The following is a 22528-nucleotide window of genomic DNA, read 5'->3' on the forward strand; positions in this document are numbered from 1 at the left end:
AATAGATTTGCTGAAAAAGCAGAAATGAAAACAGCTGAAATAAATTTGAAATATTGCAAAAAAATACAGAAATGAATATTAAAAAATTGCTGTTGATAGAGGCATAAGAATAGCTGAAATTATTTTAAAGAACTGCTGAAAATACAGGAAGTGGGGAAGCTGAATTTCAATAGATTTTCTAAAAACAGAAGTTGCAGGAGCTTAAATTTGTTTAAAATTGTTTGTAGTAATATTAGTAGTAGTATTAGTTATAATTGTGGTATTAGTAGTACTAGCAGTATAAGCAGTAATAGTAGGTTTAGTATCAATAGCAGTAGAAACAACTGGAATACTATTAGCCATAGTAGTATTTGTAATAACATTAGTAGTAGTTGTAGTATTAATAGCAGTAGAAATACTAGTAGTATGGTAGTAGAAGTATCAGTTGTAGTACTAGAAGTACGAGTAATATTCGTAGTGGGAGACAGAATGTTTGTTATTCACACTTAAAAGTTTTTAATTAATAGGCCTCATCACAGACATTACAGTAAAAATTCCCTCCATGGGGCTTTTATTTTGAAATTATTGGATTGGGTGGGGTGGGGGGGAGTAGATAGAGGGAGGGAGGGTGAGAGGGTGAGGAAGGGAGGGGTGGTGAGGAAGAGATAGAGGGAGAGAGAGAGAGAGGAGAAATAGACATACATACTGACTGAGAGTGATTAACAGTGAGCAGAGGTCAGGGGGGAGGGGGGAGGGGGGGCCAGTGTCTTTATCATATTGGTCTGTTGACAGAAAGCATAGCTGCGTCATGTGACTCCACTAATCAGGTCATTGGAGCAGCTGTGAGTCACACACAGAGATACTGCAGCGTGTTTACGAGTAACCACGGCAACGGCGCACCTATTGCATTGGGTGGGGTGGGGGGGTGTAGATAGAGGGAGGGAGGGTGAGAGGGTGAGGAAGGGAATGGTGGTGAGGAAGAGAGGGAGAGGGGAGGAGAATTAGACTGACTGACTGACTGAGAGTGATTAACAGTAAGTAGAGGTCAGGGGGGAGGGGGGAGGGGGGGCCAGTGTCTTTATCATATTGGTCTGTTGACAGAAAGCATAGCTGCGTCATGTGACTCCACTAATCAGGTCATTGGAGCAGCTGTGAGTCACACACAGAGATACTGCAGCGTGTTTACGAGTAACCACGGCAACGGCGCACCTATTGCATTGGGTGGGGTGGGGGGGTGTAGATAGAGGGAGGGAGGGTGAGAGGGTGAGGAAGGGAATGGTGGTGAGGAAGAGAGGGAGAGGGGAGGAGAATTAGACTGACTGACTGACTGAGAGTGATTAACAGTAAGTAGAGGTCAGGGGGGAGGGGGGAGGGGGGGCTAGTGTCTTTATCATATTGGTCTGTTGACAGAAAGCATAGCTGCGTCATGTGACTCCACTAATCAGGTCATAGGAGCGAGCAGCTGTGAGCCACAGACAGATCCTGCAGCATGTGAGTGCTCGTAACCACGACAACGACGCACCTGTGCGGCTGCAAAAGTGCAGACACAGGACAGCGAGTTACACAGAATCCACACCTCAAACAAATGAGAACCAGCGCAAAACTATAACAGCTATCTAAAAAATACGGCGTTTGTATGAGACCCAAGACTCTACCGAACGCGTGGATGTGTTTTTATGTCTGTCCGGTAATAAATACGGCTCCTATGGCCGTTGACAGAACGTGTACCTTGTGGATTTTTGTGAGAAATATGTCGGCAGATTTGTATTGGAGCCTATGGGGCTTTTGGCAGAGGTTGTGTCACTCAAACACTCCTTGCGCCAAAACTAAAAAACTCTGGGATTCCATGAACACATTAATCCAATCAGCACAACCATACCCTCATTAATCTGAAGAAATGAAGCCTCTAGAGTGTATACTTTGGCTGCAAGGACAGAAGTTCCATACTTTTTTAACCAGATTTCTGCGCTGCTTCAGCCTCTAGCCTCGAGCTCTCCACTCTAGCAGACGCAATACACACTCATGTAAAAGTCAGAAACGGAGCGAAGAACTAGTGAAACATAATCAGTGATTATGAAAAAAGTACAATAGATATCAAGAAGCAGTTTTTTTCATAAAATAGTTAAGACTTGTGTCAACATTTAAAAGTTTAAATGGTGTCTGTAGCTGAAAGATTTGCGAAGCTGAAAAATCTGAAAGTTGAAGAAGTTTAGGAGGATTTGAAAGCAAACTCCATTTGAAAACCATGTTAAAATATTAATGATTATTGATTTATATAAATTCAAGCTTAAGAGGTAGAAAGCTGAAAAGTCATAGCCCTCAAGCCAGAAAGGAGCTGAACATTTTAATATTTGAACTGTTTTAATAGCTGAAAGTGTGAAGGAGTTGAAAGGTGGCGCGGAAGAAATAGAAGAAGAAGATGAAGATGAAGAAATAAAGATTCGAAGAACAATACTTGGAATGCATCGTTAATGCATTCCAACAAATAAAGATTCGAAGAACAATACTTGGAATGCATCGTTAATGCATTCCAACAATAAAGATTCGAAGAACAATACTTGGAATGCATCGTTAATGCATTCCAACAATTAGAAGAACAATACTTGGAATGCATCTCAATGCATTCCAACAATTAGTCATGTGCATTAATAAAACGTGAATTATGGTAGAACGAGAGCGTGAGAGAGGAGCTCGGTGTGTCCTAAGAATTCCCCTGGCATTCTAAGCCTATAGCAGCTTAACTAAGGGCTGGTCCGGGCTAACCTGAGCCAGCCCTAACTATAGGCACAATCAAAGAGGACAGTTTTAAGTTTTACTTTAAAAGAGCTGACCGAATCTGCCCCCCGGACTGAAAGTGGAACCTGGTTCCACAAAAGAGGAGCCTGATAACTGAAGGCTCTGGCCCGCAGCCTACTTTTTAAAACCATAGGAACAACAAGTAACCCAGCATCTATGGAGCGCAGCTGCCTTGTAGGGCAATAAGGTGTTACAAGCTCTTTAAGATACGACGGTGCCTCACCAGCAAGTGCCTTTTAGGTGAGGAGAAGTACCTTAAAATCTATTATTGATTTAACAGGGAGCCATTGCAGAGAAGTTAATACAGGAGTGATATGATCCCTTTTCTTAGTTCTTGTTAATACACATGCTGCGGCATTCTGAATCAACTGGAGAGCAGCCTGATAACAAAGAATTACAGTAGTCCAGTCTGGAAGTGACAAACACATGAACTAATTTTTCTGCATCACTTTGAGACAGGAAGTTCCTGATTTTTGATATGTTACGTAGATGAAAATAGGCAGTCCTTGAAGTCTTCTTTATATGCGAGTTGAAGGTCATATCCTGGTCGAAGAGAACTCCCAGATTCATTACATTACAGGTCATTTAGCAGACGCTTTTATCCAAAGCGACTTACATTACACTTTAAACCCATGGCTTTTTCACATTTTTGCCCGGGGAGCTGCTGGGGTGAGGTGTCTTGCTCAGGGGCACTTCGAGGGACTCCGTGACCAACATTGGTGGTCTTTGAGGATTCACCGTTTACAAGCACAAACTGGGATCGATCCGATAAGTAGGATTTAAACCAGCTGAGTGCAGTTCCTTTGATACCAATTAAATGTTCTAGTCTCTGCAACAGGATACAATGGTCTATGGTATCAAATGCGGCACTGAGGTCCAGCAAGACAAGAAAAGAGATGAGTCCTTGGTCCGATGCAAGTAGAAGATTGATTCAATATACTCTGAAATAAAACCTTTCAGTGACTCCATTTCCTTTCATGTGTGTGTCAAATACTTATCTTCTAACCTCTCCTAATGAACCTGGATCTTGGCCCAATAATAATTTGAATATCCTGCGTACACCTACGCGGGTTACATAAGCAACTCAGATACACAGTCCACAACAACCGGCGCAGCGGCAGCCACAGGCTTAACCCTCGATATTCCAGGTTTGTTTTTAAAATGCAGCAGCGTATAATCAGCCTTCCAGTGACCCTTCTCATGACAGTAGTTACAGTTAGTGTGGACAGCATCACCTCGCAATACTACCTCTGACTTTGGTGCACCAGCCGTTCAAGAACGCTCACAGGTCATAGCCCGCTCCCTAAAACCTCCCTTGCCGATGCAGCCGCACTCGCCGCCGTGACACACTGCCTCTCACTAACATATTTTGCAATGTAAGCAGGAAGCATGTCAAGCAGGAAGCATGTCTTTGAACTGCTCCGAAACAACAAGATCACATAGACCATAAAAAGTAGCGACCTCTAGCACAGCCAACCAACATTTAAAATGACCATTCGGGTCCCGAGCAAACTCCAAATAAGTTTGACCACTACGCCTCTCCCAGGACCTGAAATGTTGGTGATATGCTTATGGCACTAACTCATATGCTTTTAACACAGCAGACTTGATACTCACATAACCTGAGCTGTCCTCTGCACTCAACAATGCGAATCATTGTCCATGCCCACAGCTAACACACCTTTCTCCCTCAAATCAACCTTCAAAATTACCCTAATCTTCTCTTTAAGGCGCCTACCACTACAGAGAAATGTTCCGCAATCTTCAGCAACTGCTCCTTAGTACAACGCCTCCTCAGACGCATCACACTCCTGCCATTACAACAAACTACAACTCGCAAAACAAAACTAGCATGCCCTCCTAATTTTGCTAGGTTTGACCCGATCTAAGTCTGTTTTGCCTTCTCTTCTGAAGCAGAAGAGACTTTTTGTGTCAAAATACCACATGCTGATTGTTCACTGATTAGGGTGTCAGGCGATTGGTGTTTTGCATTTTGAGGAGTTTCTGTCGAGGCCAATCGACCTTTTGTCTCCTAAACGACGGGGGAGTGGTCAGGGCAGCCGTAGCCGACTTCCACTAACGAGGGAGTACTTAACTAGAGGTTGAGTGAAGCGTTAGCAAAGCCTCGCAGCACGAAGACGAGCAGGACAAAGACAAAGGAGTCTTTCGCAGGAGTCAAGACCAGCAGGACAAAGACTAGGGAGTCTTTCGCGGGAGTCAAGACCAGCAGGACAAAGACTAGGGAGTCTTTTGCGGGAGTCGAGACCAGCAGGACCAAGACAAAGGAGTCTTTCTTGGGAGTCAAGACAAGCAGGACAAAGACTAGGGAGTCTTTCGTGAGAGTTAAGACGAGTAGGACAAGTCTTCGTGGAGTCTTCGGGGCGGCTGAATGCGCCGCCTGTGTTTGACCCCTTTACCCGTACCTGTTCGAATCTCCTCCCGCAGATACTACAGGCCTCGGGCTAGATCTGCTCTCTATCGCACACTTTGCTATTCAGCAGTCGCTTGACTTCCTCACTCTCACCGAGACCTGTATCACACCTGAGAACATCCACCCCAGCCGCTCTCTCCTCCGCCTTCTCCTTCAGCCACAAACCCAGGCCCACTGGTAGGGGTGGTGGCACAGGTTTACTCATTTCAACCAAATGGAGCTTTTCTCTCTACCCTCTTCCACCGTCCACCCCACTGTCACCCCACTGTTACAGCATTCCATGCGATAGAGAGCATTCCATGCTGTAACAGTTACTCACCCGGTACAATTAAATATCGTTGTCCAATTTCTCTGAAAATGGCCCTCCGCTCATCCTCCTGGATGACTTCAACATCCAGACAGAAAAGTCATCTGACCCTTTACACCTACTTTCTTCCTTCGCTCTATCACTCAGTCCCTCTCCTCAAAGCCGGCAATCACCTTGACTACATCTTCACTAGAAACTGCTCTAGCAATAACCTCTCTGTAACTCCACTTCATGTGTCTGACCACTTCTTCATCTCTTACTCTCTCCCACTCTCTATAACTAACGACCCTGCCCCATCAACTGACTCTGTACCTGTTCAACGCAACATTCGCTTCCTCTCTCCCTCCTCCCTGGCCTCCTCTGTTCTATCAGCTCTCCCTTCAACTGACTCCTTCTCACTCTTGCTTCCGAACGCTGCTGCAGAGACTCTCCTCTCAACACTTTCATCCTCTCTAGACACTCTCTGCCCTCTTACGACCCAACGGACTAGCAAATCCCGTCCGGCTCTGTGGCTGTCTCAACCGGTGCGTGCCATGAGAGACTGCTCTCCTTGCTGTCTCAGAGCAACTCCACATTGCTAGAGCCGCCTCTCTCTCCTCTGTCCTCATCCTTCTGGACCTCTCTGCTGCATTTGACAATGACGTCATGTCCCACATGCACGGTCTACTGCGAAACTAATGGTAATTAGCAATTCTTGCTTACTAACGGACGGATTTCATTTCCTTCCAAAGCAACCCAGGCTGACTCCAGTAAGGTAATGACCAAGAATGTGCGCTCGTTGTTTTCCACCAACTCTATCGGCGGTGTCATTCGACTGTGGGTGAGTGGGGAGCACGGTCGTCCTCCAATCAGAGGGTTGTTGGTTTGATCCCAGGCTCTGCTAACCCGCATGTCGATGTGTCCTTGGGCAAGACACTTAACCCAACATTGCTCCTGTAGCTCCGACTACAGTGTGTGAATGTTAGTTACTGATGGGCAGGCGTCACTGTGTATGGTTCTCCTGTCATCAGTATGTGAATGGGTGAATGATGTCATGTAGTGTTAAAGCGCTTTGAGTGGTCAGAAGACTAGAAAAGCGCTATACAAGGACAGACCATTTACCATTCGCTCGCATGGCTTCTCCTACCACAGCTATGCCAATGTCACCCAGCAAATTTTCTCCTTCCCTCACTCGGACACCCAGGTGGCGGCACGGATCTCTGCCTGTCTGACATCTCTCAGCAGATGTCCGCTCACCATCTGAAAATCAACCCCGACAAGACTGAACTACTTCTCTTTCCAGGAAAAGATTCTCCGACACAGGACTTGACGGTCAATTTTGGCAACTCCGTGTTAACGCCCATTTTGACAGCCAACTCTCCCTGACTCCCAACATCATTTCAACAACATGATCCTATAGATACACGCTCTACAACATCAGGAGAATACGTCCCCTTCTCACTCAGAAGGCAGCGCAGGTACTGATTCAGGCTCGAGTCATCTCCCGCCTGGACTACCCAAACTCTCTCCTGGCAAGTCTCCCCGCTGCAGCCATTCGACCTCTGCAGCTGCCAGAAGGCAGCAGCTCGACTGGTCTTTAGCAAAACACTCAGGATTATGACTCTTTGCTGTCCTTGCTCTGAAATGGTGGAACAAGCTCTCTGATGACATGAGGACCGCAGAGAGCCTTCATATCTTCCGCCGCAAACTAAAGACACACCTCTTTAGACTCTACCTCGACTAAACGACTAACAAATTGTAGCACTTAAATTGTACTTATAACGCCACTTATCTGTAGCAAATTGTAAATTGGCTTATTTGAGGAAATTGCACTTTGTTTCTTGCTCTTCTGAGTTTGTATTCCTATGGTTGAATGCACTTATTCTAAGTCGCTTTGGATAAAAGCGTCAGCTAAATGACATGTAATGTAATAATAAAGCAACTAGCACACCTGCGACCCTAACGAAAGCTAAAAGCTTCACCCACGTTGGCCGTGGCAGTCATACTGCACCCTCATGTATTCTCCATCCTTATTCTTTGATGTGTATCCCTCACATGCATTTTCTATATTTGGCTATGAAGCTCCATGAACTGATCCTCTATTCTTTACCGTAACAAAACTGATTGGATCGGCCATGATTTCTCGAACACACATCTGACGAATCCCAGTCTAACAAGAGAGGTGCACCACCGAAAAGAAAAGTTGAATTGTGTCCACTTGTTTTACGTTTCCTCATTTTGCTTCTCTCCTATGTGACTGAGTCTAATGGACACGTTCACAACTGTGACGGGATCTGAGGTTTATGTTTGGCTGCGTGTGACAGAGTAGCTGCTTATGTTTAGATTCATGTGTGCCAGATACAGTGACATAAAGCAGAGCAGGTACTTGGCAGCAAGGGTGTAGCCATGGTTTAGACATTGGGGGGGGTCCGCTGGACGCTACGGCTGACGGGGGGAGGGGGGCGCTATGACCCGGGGGACATGACCCCCACAAAGAATGCGTGGTTACGCCCTTGCTTGCGGATGGAACCCCGCAGTGCTTTGTCCCGCCAAGCTCACCTGGCACTGATTACAGTGGAGGAAGTATGTCTTTACTGCATGTGATTTCGACCCCTAATCCCTTCTTGCAAAGATTGTGTGCCAGAGAATTAGCACTAAGTGAATAAGCCAAAACATATAGTTAAGTATAGTTTTAATCTAGAGTACTTTTTGTTGATATTTATGATCTACCAATGATTAATAGACATTCTTCGCTCTATTCTCAAAGCTTTCTAATCAGAAATAAACAACATTTAAACAATGTGCCAATATAATAATGTATGTTTTAGCACGCTCATGTGGCACAATTACCAGGTTTAGTAAAAGCAGTACGCTGTACAAGGCCCATGAGGAGCCTTTGTGTAGATCTACATGTATTCACACAGAGTTCCAGTAGCAGGGGACCTACATTCCAGCTTCCTGCCCCAGGGCACGTACTGACCCATTGCTCCATTTCTTGCCCAGGCTCTGGTTTGTCCTGCTGGGCTGGGGCAGGGCAGCAGCTGGGGTGGACGAGAGGGGATGACTCCCAGTGGCTGCAGCTTAAGGGTGTTGCAGAGAAGTATGAGACACCCATTGACGGATTTAGTGCTAAATGAAGGGGCATGAGGTCAGAGTGAGTGTGTGCAAATGTGTTTGATATTTGAGCAGGAGGTCAACAACGAGTGGTTTTCCTTTGCCCCCGACCTCAAGCCCTCTGCATGCGGTTACTCACGCATTTAAAAGAGACTAGTAAAAGAGTCCATCTCTGACGGCTGACCCCAGCTCTAGGAACGTGCTGCAACAAAACTTAACATTTAACAACTATTTACCTGATACTCCAATGTTTGATATCCATTCAGTTCACAAACAAAATAAATCTGGGTGGAACATTTGACTCATTTGATATCCATCAATGCACAAAGCCAGAATTTGAACTGAATCAGATTTATATGGTTTATCAGATCACAAACTAGCTTCCCTCATTCCTTATTGTAGCAATCTGTCATTAAATTGGTTTCATTACCAAATTATTTCTCAACCATGTGCTCAACTATTATGCGATCCTATCCAATCACCTCCTTTCTCTTGGGGCATCCTGCACCTTGTTTCTATGGAAGCAGCCTCTAAAGAAGAGAGGGATAGGAAGAGATGCTGAAATGGCAGAAAGGCCTCTTTGTGCTATGTGGCTCTCGCATCAACCAGACCTAAAGAGAGGGTGCAGGGTTAATCACGCACGTGCACACACACGCGTGCGCGCAACCCCCATTTCAGGCTAAATGTAAAAGATGACATCAATAGATTTCTTACATCCCATTGAAGCTTTTAATAAGTCGTTTTAATAAACAACTGTGTAGTTTGTGTTGAGAAGAGTTTTTCCTCACAGTGTCAGTAAGGTCAGGCTCATGATTTGCTGCCTTTTCACATTACAGTTAATGTATCCACTTAGCGAGCCGTGACTAACAGGTTTGACCACATTATGTATTCATAGAAGAAACATGCTGACGCAACACGACAGGCACAAGGAAAGCATTACACAAAAGACACACACAAACACACCAACAATGCCACTTCATTCTGTATCAGAAAATTGGATTGCTGGTCCCGGATAAGTTGATTAGAAACAACGTCCCTCTCACTCCGGGCCAGTATCACTTAATTAAGCTAAGTGCATCGACACGCCGGCGTCCACACTCCCACAAACACACTCAGCAGACGCTTTGCGTACCAGAACCGCATAATAAAATATTAACAATGAACAAACATCATATACAACATATACAATTCAGTGAAAATTATGGATCCTAAGTTTAAAAATATGATAATTGGAGATTATTAAATGATTAGTTAGCCAGGACATTCTGGACATAGATATTGGCTAATAATGTCTGAAAGGCATAAAAACGTTGAATCAGTTCTCTCCGTCGGAGCCACGGCAGTAAGCCTTAGAAACGGTGATCGGTAGGTTCTGAGCCGTGGGGCAGAACACATAAAGTCAGAACCCGGTTGTCTATTAACCGGAGGATCCTAAAAATATTTTTAAATAAAAGCGCTGATAAAAAAAAAAGAATAATATATATATAATATAAAATGCGGTTGCTCCCCAGCAAAAGATGGAAGTTATGAAAGTGGATGACAGATGGGTTTTGAAAAGGGAAGTTGGAAAATTCTGAACATTAAGCATTTAATGGAATGGTAAGACCAATATGATTGATGGAAGGTTGCTGAGGAAATGTTTTTTTATTTTGCTGAGGCGCAGGTGTGCAAGGAGGGAGTAAGAAGAGATGTGATAATGTTATTAATTCTCCTGATTTGGTTTTTCATTTTAAGATGTGATATACGGGAGACGAAGCCTCCTCTGCATGTTTTTCCTCCAGCTCCTCCGGATGGAGGAGAGAGAGGAGAGGCCAAGCAGAGGATAGTGCATCCCTTTTCAACTGAAGAATGGAGAATGGAAAATGGAAATGGAAATCCCTCACCTTTCGGCGAAATTCGCCGTTTTGAAACCAACATTTTTTTTTTGGTGGGGGGGTGTAGTAGGGTATTCATATTCAGTGAACTGCGAACAGGTGCGCGTGTCAGAAGGGAGCGCGAGATTCGAGAATTGCGACCAGGGTGAGTGATGGTTTCAATAATTTGAATTTTTAAGAGAACGCAACGTTGGCCAGCTAGCTATAGCTCCGGTGGAAAATTATTAGCTAACGCTACCGTTTTTGAGGAAGTCGATTTTGAGGTGAGGGGACTGACAAGGCAAAAGGTAAAGTGGTCGACCGTTCTATCAATAAGCAGACCTGCCAACCTGATACGCATTTTGACTTCAAAGTACGCAGGTACGATTTGACACTCTAAACTACGCAAGAATTTGTCTAAAATTCTTTTTTGACTAGTTGACCAGCACACATTATATGCAATGCAATATAATGCATGACGAGTATTTAATGACTTTAATGTCCCCTATTAGTTGTCAATTCCCCCCTCGTCGGTACGCAAAATATGATCCCTGGGACAAAACCAGTTGAAAACGCCTGCCCTAGAGGGGTAATATCCTTCTCACCTTTTCACCCTTGACCCGTTTTCATGCCTGCAACTGACAACAAGTCATATGCAAACAAACAAACACACAGCCATAGGCTGATGGGGAACAGGAGAGAAATATATAAAGACAACAAATACATTGACTTTAATGATAGAGGATGCAAGGTAATATTTTTTGTGTGATTCCAGAAGCAAGCAAATCTGTTATTTTATCCTCAGGATGAACAAATAAAGAAAATTTGTTGATAAATGAGTTTATTAATTGATAAAATGACACTATTAGGGTGAGACTACAAACAAACACCAGCACACAGACTATCTGTCGGTGCAATTAGTTTAACTATAAGAGGTAATTAAATAATTACACAAGAGCTAAAGGAAATGTATTAAGTAACTCCTCAATCTGTCTAAGAAAACAAGAATCGGTGACCTACACTGAAATCTTTCTACTGAATGGTGGGCAGATGTGGGGGTGTTGCTGTACGAGAGCGGGGTGAGACGGTGGGGGCCAACAAGGCAGCCCAAAAGTTTATTTCTCCTCTTTTGGAGTGACTCAAGCAAATTCAAGAACACACAGTATTAAATAAAAATGAATCCTGAGTGCAAATATTTATCTGGGATATATATGCACTTTACTTAAATACAAGGGCATAAGAATTGTCCATTCGGTTTGGCTTTTAATTTAGAAGAATAAGCTCATAATTGCTGGGATGTAAAGATTTAAAATGAAACCTTTACACAAGCGGATTGTAGAGGAAATTTTATGACATCAAACAACATCTATCAAAAAAACATAGATAATTGGTGTTACAACAACCAGGATATCCAGGATTTCCAACAATTCTTCAAGGTAGACACCTTCAAAATCAGAACGACACATTTCAAAGATTGCCTGCTCAGACTCTGACACGTACTTGAAAAATCATTCCACAAGATCACCGTCCACAAAGCCCAAAACAGCTTCCTCCAGAAGAACAGATGCGAGTTTCACAGGGAGGTACTTCTCTCTTTGCCAACCAAATGTGAATTCGTCCAACGCTTTCCCATTCTTGTGTACCAAAATCATGGCGTAGGTATGGCAGTTTGAAGCCATTTCCCATGATGCACTGCTCATAAAAGTCATTCCAAAATTCTGACAGTACATCCCTCAAACCACCACCATCATCTAAAGCCTTTTCAAGCTTTCCTTAAGGAAGAATAACTTTAAAACAAATGTGTAGCCGGGCTGGAGCTACCTCCGCGGGTTCTTGGGAAGGGCACTTGGACACAGCAGTTTGAAGGGAGAAAATCCCGTGGAGGCCTGGGGAACCTCGCGTACTGCAAACAACAGAGGATCAAGCCATTTATCTCGACTCAGTTCATCGTCGTGAATTAATTTACGAATCATAGATTTTAAGATAGATAGATACTTTATTGATCCCTCAAGAGGGACCATCAATTCGTATCACTTGGTCGAAGGCCAAGCATAGAGTATCATCACGAGACTGTTCCAGTGGAAAATCTTCCATTTAGCGTAATTCGGGAACCAGCGGAGTCTCCATAGGGGGCTCCGCCGGTTCCCCCTCCCCGTCTGCAGTGTCGGACAACCTTGCGTCACCACTGAGCACCGCACACATCCCGCATGTCCCTGTCGATTGTGAACGCACCCCCGCGCACTGCCCCGCTAATTTATTAAACCCTGACCAATCTGTCCCCAAGATTAGGGGGTGCATAAGGCAGGAGCTAACCGCGACCTTCACTTTATTCTTTTTACCCGTGAATCTAATCTCTATTGGCACCACTGGGTAGTCGTGAATATCCCCATGCACACTCACGCGCGATGCCTCCACCAATGCCCCGGGTCGATCCAGCCTCTGGTGAATCATAGACTGCGTGCAGCCCGAATCCACCATCGCCTGATGTGTACCCCCCTGGATCCTTACCGGAACACAGTATATCACTCCTGGACCGGGGGAGGGTGTTGGAGGCCCGGCAACCCGCACCGTCTGGCCCACCTCCATCAGCAGGCACTCCCGCCGGTAGTGTCCGGATTGCCCGCGTCTCCAACACTCCTGCCCTGACGGTTGAGGAGCCCTCTGTAGGTCCGGGAGAATGCCGGTCAGGCCTGAGGGATTGGTAACACGTGGACGGGCTAGTGGTTGCGGTATCAGCAGGGGCCGAGCCACGACCGGCTGCTGGGACGTCCTGGCTGTGCTGACGCGGTCGGCCGACCGCCCTCTCCCTGCCCGCCAGGATGAACCGCCAGGTGGTCCTCAGCGAGGGTGACGGCAGCCTCCAGCGTTGCCGGCCGATGGTACCAAACCCAGGCAGAGGTCCGTGGCGGCAGACCCTCCAGGAACTGCTCCACCACCTGTTGGCCGCGTCCTTGAGCCTCTGGCCGAATGCGAATGGGCGGTCCCCTGGCGCCAGCCTCGCCTCTGGAAACTGCCTCTTGTTGTCCTCGGGGGAGAGCCCTAGCCGGTACATGATGGCCCTCTTTATGTCAGTATAGATGTGTCTGATTCAGGGTGGCAGGCCCAGGGCGGCTGTCTGCGCCTCCCTGATCAGGAGTGGCAACAGGCGGATCGCCCACTCGTCCACTGGCCATGCACACACCCCCACCATCCCCTCGAACATCTCGAGGTACGATTGTACCTAGTCCGCCGGGGTCATCTTGTGCATCACCACCCCCGCGTAAGCCGGGGAACTCGGCGCCGGCGGAGCAGCAACTGGCCGGGCTGCCAACTGCTCCAACACCTGGGTCTGTCAATCCGACTGAGCCTGCAGCGCCCCCAGGAAGTGCCGGTTGGACTCGCTGGATTGCCGCGATCTCCCCCAGCATTCGTTTGAGCATGACAGCCGGCCGCGTCATTCCCTCTCTGTGATGTTCGTTTAAGTCCATCCTTGGTCAGGCGCCACTGTAGCCAGGCTGGAGCTACCTCCGCGGGGTCTTGGGACACTCGAACACACACACGGGATGGAGTAACAACAGACTTTTTTATTTTATAATGGTTTGATCGCTCGTCGCCTCCGCTCCTCGGCCTCCCCCCTTAGCGTCTGTCTGCGTCTCTTGCTCCAAGTCCTGCTCACTGTTTATATCAAGGAGACGCTCAGTCAGGATGACTTTCAGCTGTGCTTATTACTCACCTGCTGGCACCGTTCCCTGAACCACTCCCCCGCTCCACCCTCTGCAGCTGAGCTAACCACACCCCGCCACCACAAAATGTTATCTTCCATGATACTTTCCTCAGAAACAACTAGAAGAAGTTCTTAGAATCTGTCCACGATGAAGAACAATAACTTTCTTCACTCTTTCTCTCTGACTGGCTTGGTCCTGCAACACATCCACGGGAGGAAGCAAAGCTGATGCAAAAGATATCTCCTCAGAGAGAGCCATGGTGTCATCAAGAGCAGAGTACTCAATCCCAGACGTGCTTTCTGTGTGGAAGGTTACTATGCCACTATCCTCTAAAGCAGTGGTTCTCAACTGGTCTGCCTCCGGGACCCACCATCAGCCCTCAATGACAAGCCGCGACCCAAATCGAGGAACATTGTCAACTTCTCAAATTTATTTTATGAAAATATGGTGCAGTTTGAACCTGAGATAGTATGGAGACAGTACGTAGGCCAACACAATACAGTACGTAGGCCAACACAAAAACAAGTTTAATGAAAACAGCCAGCTGGTAGCGATGCTAGAGAGGGAACTATTCCCCTTTACACTAAATTAGCTAAAAAACCCAAAGTATATCTTAAGGACACAAAGTATTACAACATACATAACAATTAAGAATCTTCAGCCATTTCAAACAAACTCAACAGCTTTCATGCACAAACAAAAAAGTCGAAAAGACACAAATGACCTAACTTTAACAGATCTACGACAAACACTATGTCTTGAGGAGCAGCTTTTGCACAAATTCAAAATAAATTACATAAAATGTTCAATTCAAAAGGATTCAGATATACAAAATGAACGTTTCTTGTGATTACCCCATCAGGAGGTAAATCCTGAAAAACATTGTGCTTTACAGAAAATTAAGCATCACTCACTTCAACCTTAGGTGAAAACTGACAGACTTGAGTCTGGAGGAATTTCTAATGGGAGAACTGGGGATGTTTTTTGCTCTTGGCAAGAGTCTCAAAGTCTGGAGTTATAGTTGACAAGGCCAGTCTGAGGTCATGCTCAATGTCCAGTCTATTCCTGTGTTTAGTCTTCCGCTGAACCAGAGCTGAGAAGCCACACTCACAGAGATACGTAGTGCTGAAGGGTAGCAGGACTTTTACTGCTCGAGTGGCGAGGGAAGGACACTCGCTGATCACGCTGCTGCACCAGAACTGGAAGAGGCTTACCTCCATGAATTTATTTTTCAGCGTACATCACATGACAGCTCCATCAGCTGACTCTTCGTTGTTTGGCAATGTGACACTTTCTATGTCGATTCCAAACGGGTCATTTATCCAGTCGTCATCCCTCTGTTTCTCGGGAAAGTAGTCATTAAACCGCTCCAGAAGTTTATTCAGATGCGTTGTGATTGTTTTCTCCATTACATTCTTGTCTGCCGTGCCAGAATGGTTTGACCCAACCTGGCACACGCTGCTGAAAACATGGACGGATGGCCGGCAAAAAAAAACGACACTCCGCTCCATTAAAAAAGTCCCTTCAAAATAACTAGTGACTAGTGTCGCGACCCACCAGTTGAGAATCACTGCTCTAAAGCATCCAAATTATGTAATGTGGTATGTTCTGACAAAGTAGATGCATCAGTATGGTTGACTGTGGTGTAAAGAAGGGACGTACTCTCATCGCTTGCATTTGCAAATTCTGTGCTGCTTCCAAGATAAACGACATCGGAAACATTTATCTCCACATCGTCTGTTGCAGAAGTATTTGGAGAGTGATGATAGAGAGCAGATCTGTCATTTGTCTCTTCCCCTTTTTACTCAGTGGTATCACCGGTCCCCTCCTCAAGATGGATGTCATTGACAATGTCTTTCTTCTTGGTTGTTAAATAGAAACGCAAGAGAGGTAACTTAACTGAATGCTTCAAAGCATTCCAACAATAAAGATTCGAAGAACAGTACTTGGAATGCTTAATGCTTAATGCATTCCAACAATTAAAGATTCGAAGAACAATACTTGGAATGCTTCAAAGCATTCCAACAATAAAGGTTCGAAGAAGCATTCCAACAATGACAGAAAACACTAAAGAAAACAAAAAAAGCTGGAGGACTGGGGGGGCAATGGCTGACTTACGTGCGTGCAACAACTACGACGGGAGGACAACAGGATGGTTAATAGATATGCACATGGATGCATTCCTGTCGGTTTCCTTCAGAGTTTGAAGTTCTGTAGCTCCATCTGGTGTTGGACTGTCGTACATAAAGGTTATTCCAACCTTCACAGGCTCTATTAGAGTATATATTTACTTTCCAAAGAAAAGCCAGTGAAAAGTGTTGAAATGGGCCAACATGATGGACCCATTTGGTCCCATAAGTTGGAAAATGCAAAAATCCAAAATGATTTCTTCTCCTCAGTTGATGTGAACGAACAGAGAAAAAACTTTGGCCAAGGACTGTTAGAGGAAATGTTACTAGTTGCTCAATGATTGTTGGAACATGGCGCAGAGCAGTTTAGTCACAAAATCAGTAGTTTGATCCCCGTGTCTGCCAGTTTATATGACTACTGAATTATTGTGTTGGTTGTATAGTACTGCGGTTAAGGTTATTTGTATGCTGTTGGTAGTAAAATAAAAAACAATGCATGATATTCTGTTATACGATCATTTATGACCCAACAAGGTAAAAACAGTTAAAATTAAATGTACTAGATGAAAATTTAAATTTTTTTAAAGTAAAACTACAGATCATTGCCGTTTTGCTCTGCTGAATACAATTTGTATGCCTATATATTTTATTCCATTTGGGGACAATTGCAAAGATTTGTCTCCTAAATCCATTGACGCTGCGGTTCTTTTAACCATGAATCATTCATCAGGCTACCTGAGGACCACGGCCAAGAGGAAGCATTCAGTCAGCTGATACCGAGGGGAGAAGCAACCATCCAAACATAGGACACACCGGTACTCTGCTGCTGTGCCGCTTCCCAGTAAGTTTGCTTATGCACCCTTACTACTTCTTTTGTGACATTAACTTACGAAGAGCATCTTATTGCTGCAGGGGAAAAAAGGGGGCATTTACGGTTCCCTCTTTAAGATATTTAACAGAAGAAGAAAGTGATTTCCCCACATTTGAGACGCAAGCTGTCGTCATGCTGCCGGCTCAGGAGGCCGCCAAAATCTACCACACCAACTACGTGCGTAACGCACGGGCCGTGGGCGTGCTGTGGACGGTATTCACAATCACCTTTGCTGTCATCACCGTGGTGGTGTTCATCCAGCCCTACTGGATCGGGGACAGCGTCAACACGCCACAGGCGGGATACTTTGGCCTCTTTCACTACTGCATCGGGAACGCACTCACCTCAGAGCTCACCTGCAAAGGGAGCGCGCTCGACTTTGGCTCCATCCCTTCCGGCGCGTTTAAGACAGCCATGTTCTTCGTGGGCATCTCCATGCTGCTGGTGGTGGGCAGCATTGTGTGCTTCAGCCTCTTTTTCTTCTGCAACGCGGGCAGCGTCTACAAGATCTGCGCCTGGATGCAGTTGGCCTCCAGTGAGCAGCCGGGGGTTTCATCGAGTCAAGTTTTTAGCTTTGTAATGGAAGTTGACAAAATATGGCAGTTTGTATGATTTGTATAAAAATATGTAAACTCGAGCGTCACTGCTTAGATTGAATTATGAAAAGGCTATAAGCATTTAAATCCTACAGTATTGGAACTATACAAAACTGCATGCAAAATTATGGTTTGCATATTGGTTTATCGATGAGTTACTTTTCATGTCTTAACACACAGCATCTTTTTATTATCACACTACTGAGGAGCCACACATACTTGAAGAACATTTACCCTTTGAAATTGTGCCCCATTTTACACCCAAAGCACAGACCAAAGTATGTTGAAGTTTGGGAATTCGATATTCATTATTTAAGTCTTGAATGACTTCAGCAACACTTAAACAAATACAAGGACCTCCTAAATGACAGCAAACCTGTGGCAAGCAGTGAATGTGCTGACGCAGTAAAATTTTACTAAATTACCTTCATGCATGGTAACACAGGGACCCAGGAAAGTCAGCCCAAATGAACAGTTCCTCCTAGTAGCTTTGTGTTTAGTTATTCTTAGTTAACCATGTAATTTAAAAAACACATTAGTTAGAAGTATTATACAGGAATAAGACTTGTGCTGAAAATTTCTTTCTAGCAACAGTCCAGCAGTTCTCTTTAACATGTGCGCACACACAGAAAGAAACATGATCCTCTGGTTGAAACCTGAAGCAGCTTGTGAACAGATGTAGCTGCAAGTGAAAGGACAAGTCCAATGAAACAAATAATGAGATTATCTTGAAGGTGTGCGTTACACTTTCTCCCCTTCCTTCCCCTCACACCTGCCGCTCAGTGTGCGATCCAACTAATGTAATGCTTTTACGTCTGTCAAGGTTTTCCCAAGTGCTCAAGTGAAAGGATACTTCCCAATAGTAGCCAGTGGCCAGCTAAGGGGGGGATCAAGGGCCGCGTGGCATTCAGCCCACAGTGTCTTTTATTCTCTATTGTTACACTGCACACACATAACAATCCCTGCAGACAAAGACAGATGCAATATTTTATCAGATTATCAGATAGTAGTTACCTATGGAAAATTAAGATGTGTAAAAAGTATTTAACAATTTATCATTTATGTTCATCGGATTAAACAATAATTGATGAACCGCAGAGGAGAATGAATGTTTGATGATCATCTCTATTGAAACTAGAGGGCTGTGAGTTTATGTCACCTGCTGTTTCTTATTTGAAAGGCATGGTTTCTGTTGACACCCATCAAGCAAGTTGCAAGCTTCCGAGCAAACACATCTTTCTCTCCCTTCAGTATAGAAACCACTGCTATAGGGGATAAACTGGATAAAGAGAATGCGCTTTGAGAATGTGAAAAGTGTCTTTGAGGCCAAGCAAGGGAAAGTGTGTCTGTGTTCTAACGTTTCTTCTCGTCACCGGATAGTTCCCGTGGCTCCTCATGCCGAGGTGGGACGGCAATAGGGCAAGACTTAATAATGGATGAACAGGTTCTTACTACTGGAGTTGAGATGCCGTGCAATTACAAGGCAACTAACTTGCGTTTATGTGTGCGTGTACTTGAATGAGAAGAGTGTATACTTAATTTCTCTGGTGGCTTCTCTGTAATAATGTCTTATTTCAGTGTTGGAGGTGGAGAAGGTGGTAAACAGAAGCCTAATGTGTTTTTACCAGTTCATACTTCATTATAACTCTTTTTAGACAGTCGGTTATGGAGGAAAGATTGATATCATGTAAAATGATCAATACCAGACCATGACAATACTCCATTTCAAATCCTGAATTTAAAATATTACTAGAATTAATATAATCAGTGCTTAATATAAAAGATGCCCCCGGCGAGATACGTTACTATGATTAAAATTCATGGTCCATTTATGTGTAAGCAGTAAGTAGGTAAAGCAAGCTGCTATATATATTTAATGTTTGTTTGGTTTTTACAACTTAAAAACTAGTTAAATGGTACAAAACATCTACAGAGCCTAAAGTAACACCTTCGCGGTGTTGGTTTTGTCCAACCAACACTAACAACTAACAACATTTTGTATAATTTTAACTACTTAAATGAAGAGTGATAAATCAGAGTTCCAGCGTTACAATCCTTGAAAGTATTTGAACACATGCACTAAACTTTCAACAGCTAAGAATGAGTGCTGAAGCCAAAGTACCTGATGGTTTGAATCCAAAAATTCTCATCCTGTGCCTCCCTCCCTCTCGCTCTCTCAGGCACTTGCATGGTTATTGGCTGTATGATCTATCCCGATGGCTGGGACTCCGATGAGGTGAAGCGCATGTGTGGCCAGCGGACCGACAAATACACCCTGGGCAACTGCACGGTGCGCTGGGCCTACATCCTGGCCATCATTAGCATCATGGACTCGCTGATCCTCTCCTTCCTTGCCTTCAGCCTGGGCAGCCGGCAGGACAATCTGCTCCCAGAGGACTTCCAGGTGGAGAGCAAAGGTATCAGAGTGAAGAGAGTAAAACAGTGGGGTGATGGAGGAAGACGAAGGCTGGAGGAGGAAATTTTGTTGAAAAGATTATAAAAGCTGGAGGACAGGGAGTTAGCAGGAGGAAAGTTAAAGGTCTCAGAGGGTCGGGTGTTAAGTCCTGGAGGGACAACGGAATGAAGTGAAGCAAAGGCTTGGAGCCTCAACTGTCCAAGCACCTCTGCATAAAAGATTCCCCAAATGATGAACTATAATACTTCTGATCCCCTGACTATCATCTAGGACAGTCACTGAGTTCAAGGCAAATTACTTTGTAGTTACAGCCATTAAGCAAATGTCAGCATACGTAGCCTTGCAAAAGTATTGACCCCCCTTGGTGTTTTTCTTTTTTTGTTGCCTTACAACCTGGAATTAAAATGGATTCTTTGGGGGTTGTATCATTTGATTTACACAACATGCCTACCGCTTGATGCAAAATATGTTTTATTGTGAAACAAACAAGAAATAAGACAAAAAAACGGAATACTTGAGCGTGCATAACTATTTCACCCCACCAAAGTCAATACTTGGTAAAGCCACCTTTTGCAGCAATTGCAGCTGCAAGTCGCTTGGGGTATGTATCTATAAGCTTGGCACATCTAGCCACTGGGATTTTCTGCCCATTTTTCAAGGCAAAACTGGTCCAGCTCCTTCAAGTTGGATGGGTTCCGCTGGTGTACAGCAATCTTAAAGTCATACCACAGATTCTCAATTGGATTGAAGTCTGGGCTTTGACTAGGCCATTCAAAGACATTTAAAAGTTTCCCCTTACACCACTCGAGGGTTGCTTTAGCAGTATGCTTAGGGTCATTGTCCTGCTGGAAGGTGAACCTCCGTCCCAGTCTCGAATCTCTGGCTGAAACACTGAAGACTGAAACAGGTTTCCCTCAAGAATTTCCCTGTATTTAGCACCATCTATCATTCTTTCAATTCTGACCAGTTTCCCAGTCCCTGCCGATGAAAAACATCCCCACAGCATGATGCTGCCACCACCATGCTTCACTGTGGGGATTGTGTTCTCGGGGTGATGAGAGGTGTTGGGTTTGCGCCAGACATAGCGTTTTCCTTGATGGCCAAGAAGCTCGATTTTAGTCTCGTCTGACCAGAGTACCTTCTTCCATATGTTTGGAGAGTCTCCCACATGCCTTTTGGCGAACACCAAACATGTTTGCTTATTTTTTTCTTTAAGCAATGGCTTTTTTCTGGCCACTCTTCTATAAAGCCCAGCTCTGTGGAGTGTACGGCTTAAAGTGGTCCTATGGACAGAAACTCCAATCTCCACTGTGGAGCTTTGCAGCTCCTTCAGTGTTATCTTTGGTCTCTTTGTTGCCTCTCTGATTAATGCCCTCCTTGCCCGGGCTGTAAGTTTTGGCACGCTCTTGCCAGGTTTGTTGTGGTGTCATATTCCTTCCATTTTTTAATAATGGCTTTAATGGTGCTCAGTGGGATGTTCAAAGTTTTGGATATTTTTTTTATAACCCAACCCTGATCTGTACTTTTCCACAATCTTGTACCTGACCTGTTTGGAGAGCTCCTTGGTCTTCATGGTGCCGCTTGCTTGGTGGTGTTGTAGGCTCTGGGGCCTTTCAGAACAGGTGTATATATACTGATATATAAGTCCACCTGTGTGCAATCTAACTAATTACGTGACTTCAGAAGGTAATCGTTTGCACCAGATCTTATTTAGAGGCTTAATAGCAAAGGGGATGAATACGCACCACTTTTCCGTTATTTATTAAAAAAAAAAACCTGGAGTTATGTTTTTCATTTCACTTCACTAATTTGGACTATTTTGTGTATGTCCATTATATGAAATCCAAATAAAAATCCATTTTAATGCCGAGTTGTAAGGCAACAAAATAGGATAAACGCCAAGGGAGGTCCATACTTTTGCAAGGCCCTGCATATTTTAACTGCTTTTTACACAACATTTTTCTCTCAATTACAGATAATGCCTAGACCTGATGTCGATAACTGAGGCAAGAGATGGACGAGGCTTTATGAGGAGCAAAATCGACGCAAGGGATTCAAATGTATTCTTGGGCTGCGGGAAAGTTAATTACTATCTAAAAATAACTAATAAAGAAGTTGGTCTTTCCCTTGGAATTGTGACAGCTGATCTACGTGTTTTGCAATAAAAGGATTGTTAAATGATTAGCAGGCATATTCTACGTGGCACCATTAAACATTCAGCAATAATAAAATAAGCTCCAAAAGGAGCTCAAAATAAACTGGGATCATGGATGGGTTTAGTACTCTGAAGATAAAATGTGACTATCTGCAAAGTGGGTGTTCTGATGATGCATTATGTTAATGATGATGACAA

General features: G+C 44.5%; 1 protein-coding gene across 1 annotated transcript; it reads left to right on the plus strand.

Moving 5' to 3' along the window:
* Window positions 1-17169: 17169 nt before the first annotated feature.
* lhfpl5a (LHFPL tetraspan subfamily member 5a) lies at window positions 17170-22277 on the plus strand. Its single transcript, XM_040204074.2, has 3 exons — window positions 17170-17698; window positions 19940-20176; window positions 22151-22277. Exons 1-3 carry the CDS (start codon window positions 17296-17298, stop codon window positions 22159-22161), a joined length of 651 nt encoding a protein of 216 aa, XP_040060008.1. The 5' UTR covers window positions 17170-17295; the 3' UTR covers window positions 22162-22277.
* The last annotated feature ends 251 nt before the right edge of the window (window positions 22278-22528 follow it).

The sequence above is a fragment of the Gasterosteus aculeatus genome, chromosome 17, assembly GCF_964276395.1.
Source record: "Gasterosteus aculeatus chromosome 17, fGasAcu3.hap1.1, whole genome shotgun sequence".
Classification (NCBI taxonomy): Eukaryota; Metazoa; Chordata; class Actinopteri; order Perciformes; family Gasterosteidae; genus Gasterosteus; species Gasterosteus aculeatus.

Excerpts from the sequence above, each read along its gene's own strand:
- lhfpl5a (XM_040204074.2), top strand. The coding sequence starts at position 17,296 with ATGCTGCCGGCTCAGGAGGCCGCCAAAATCTACCACACCAACTACGTG. Across the intron at positions 17,699-19,939 it reads CTGGATGCAGTTGGCCTCCA|GCACTTGCATGGTTATTGGC; the intron begins GTGAGCAGCCGG and ends TCGCTCTCTCAG.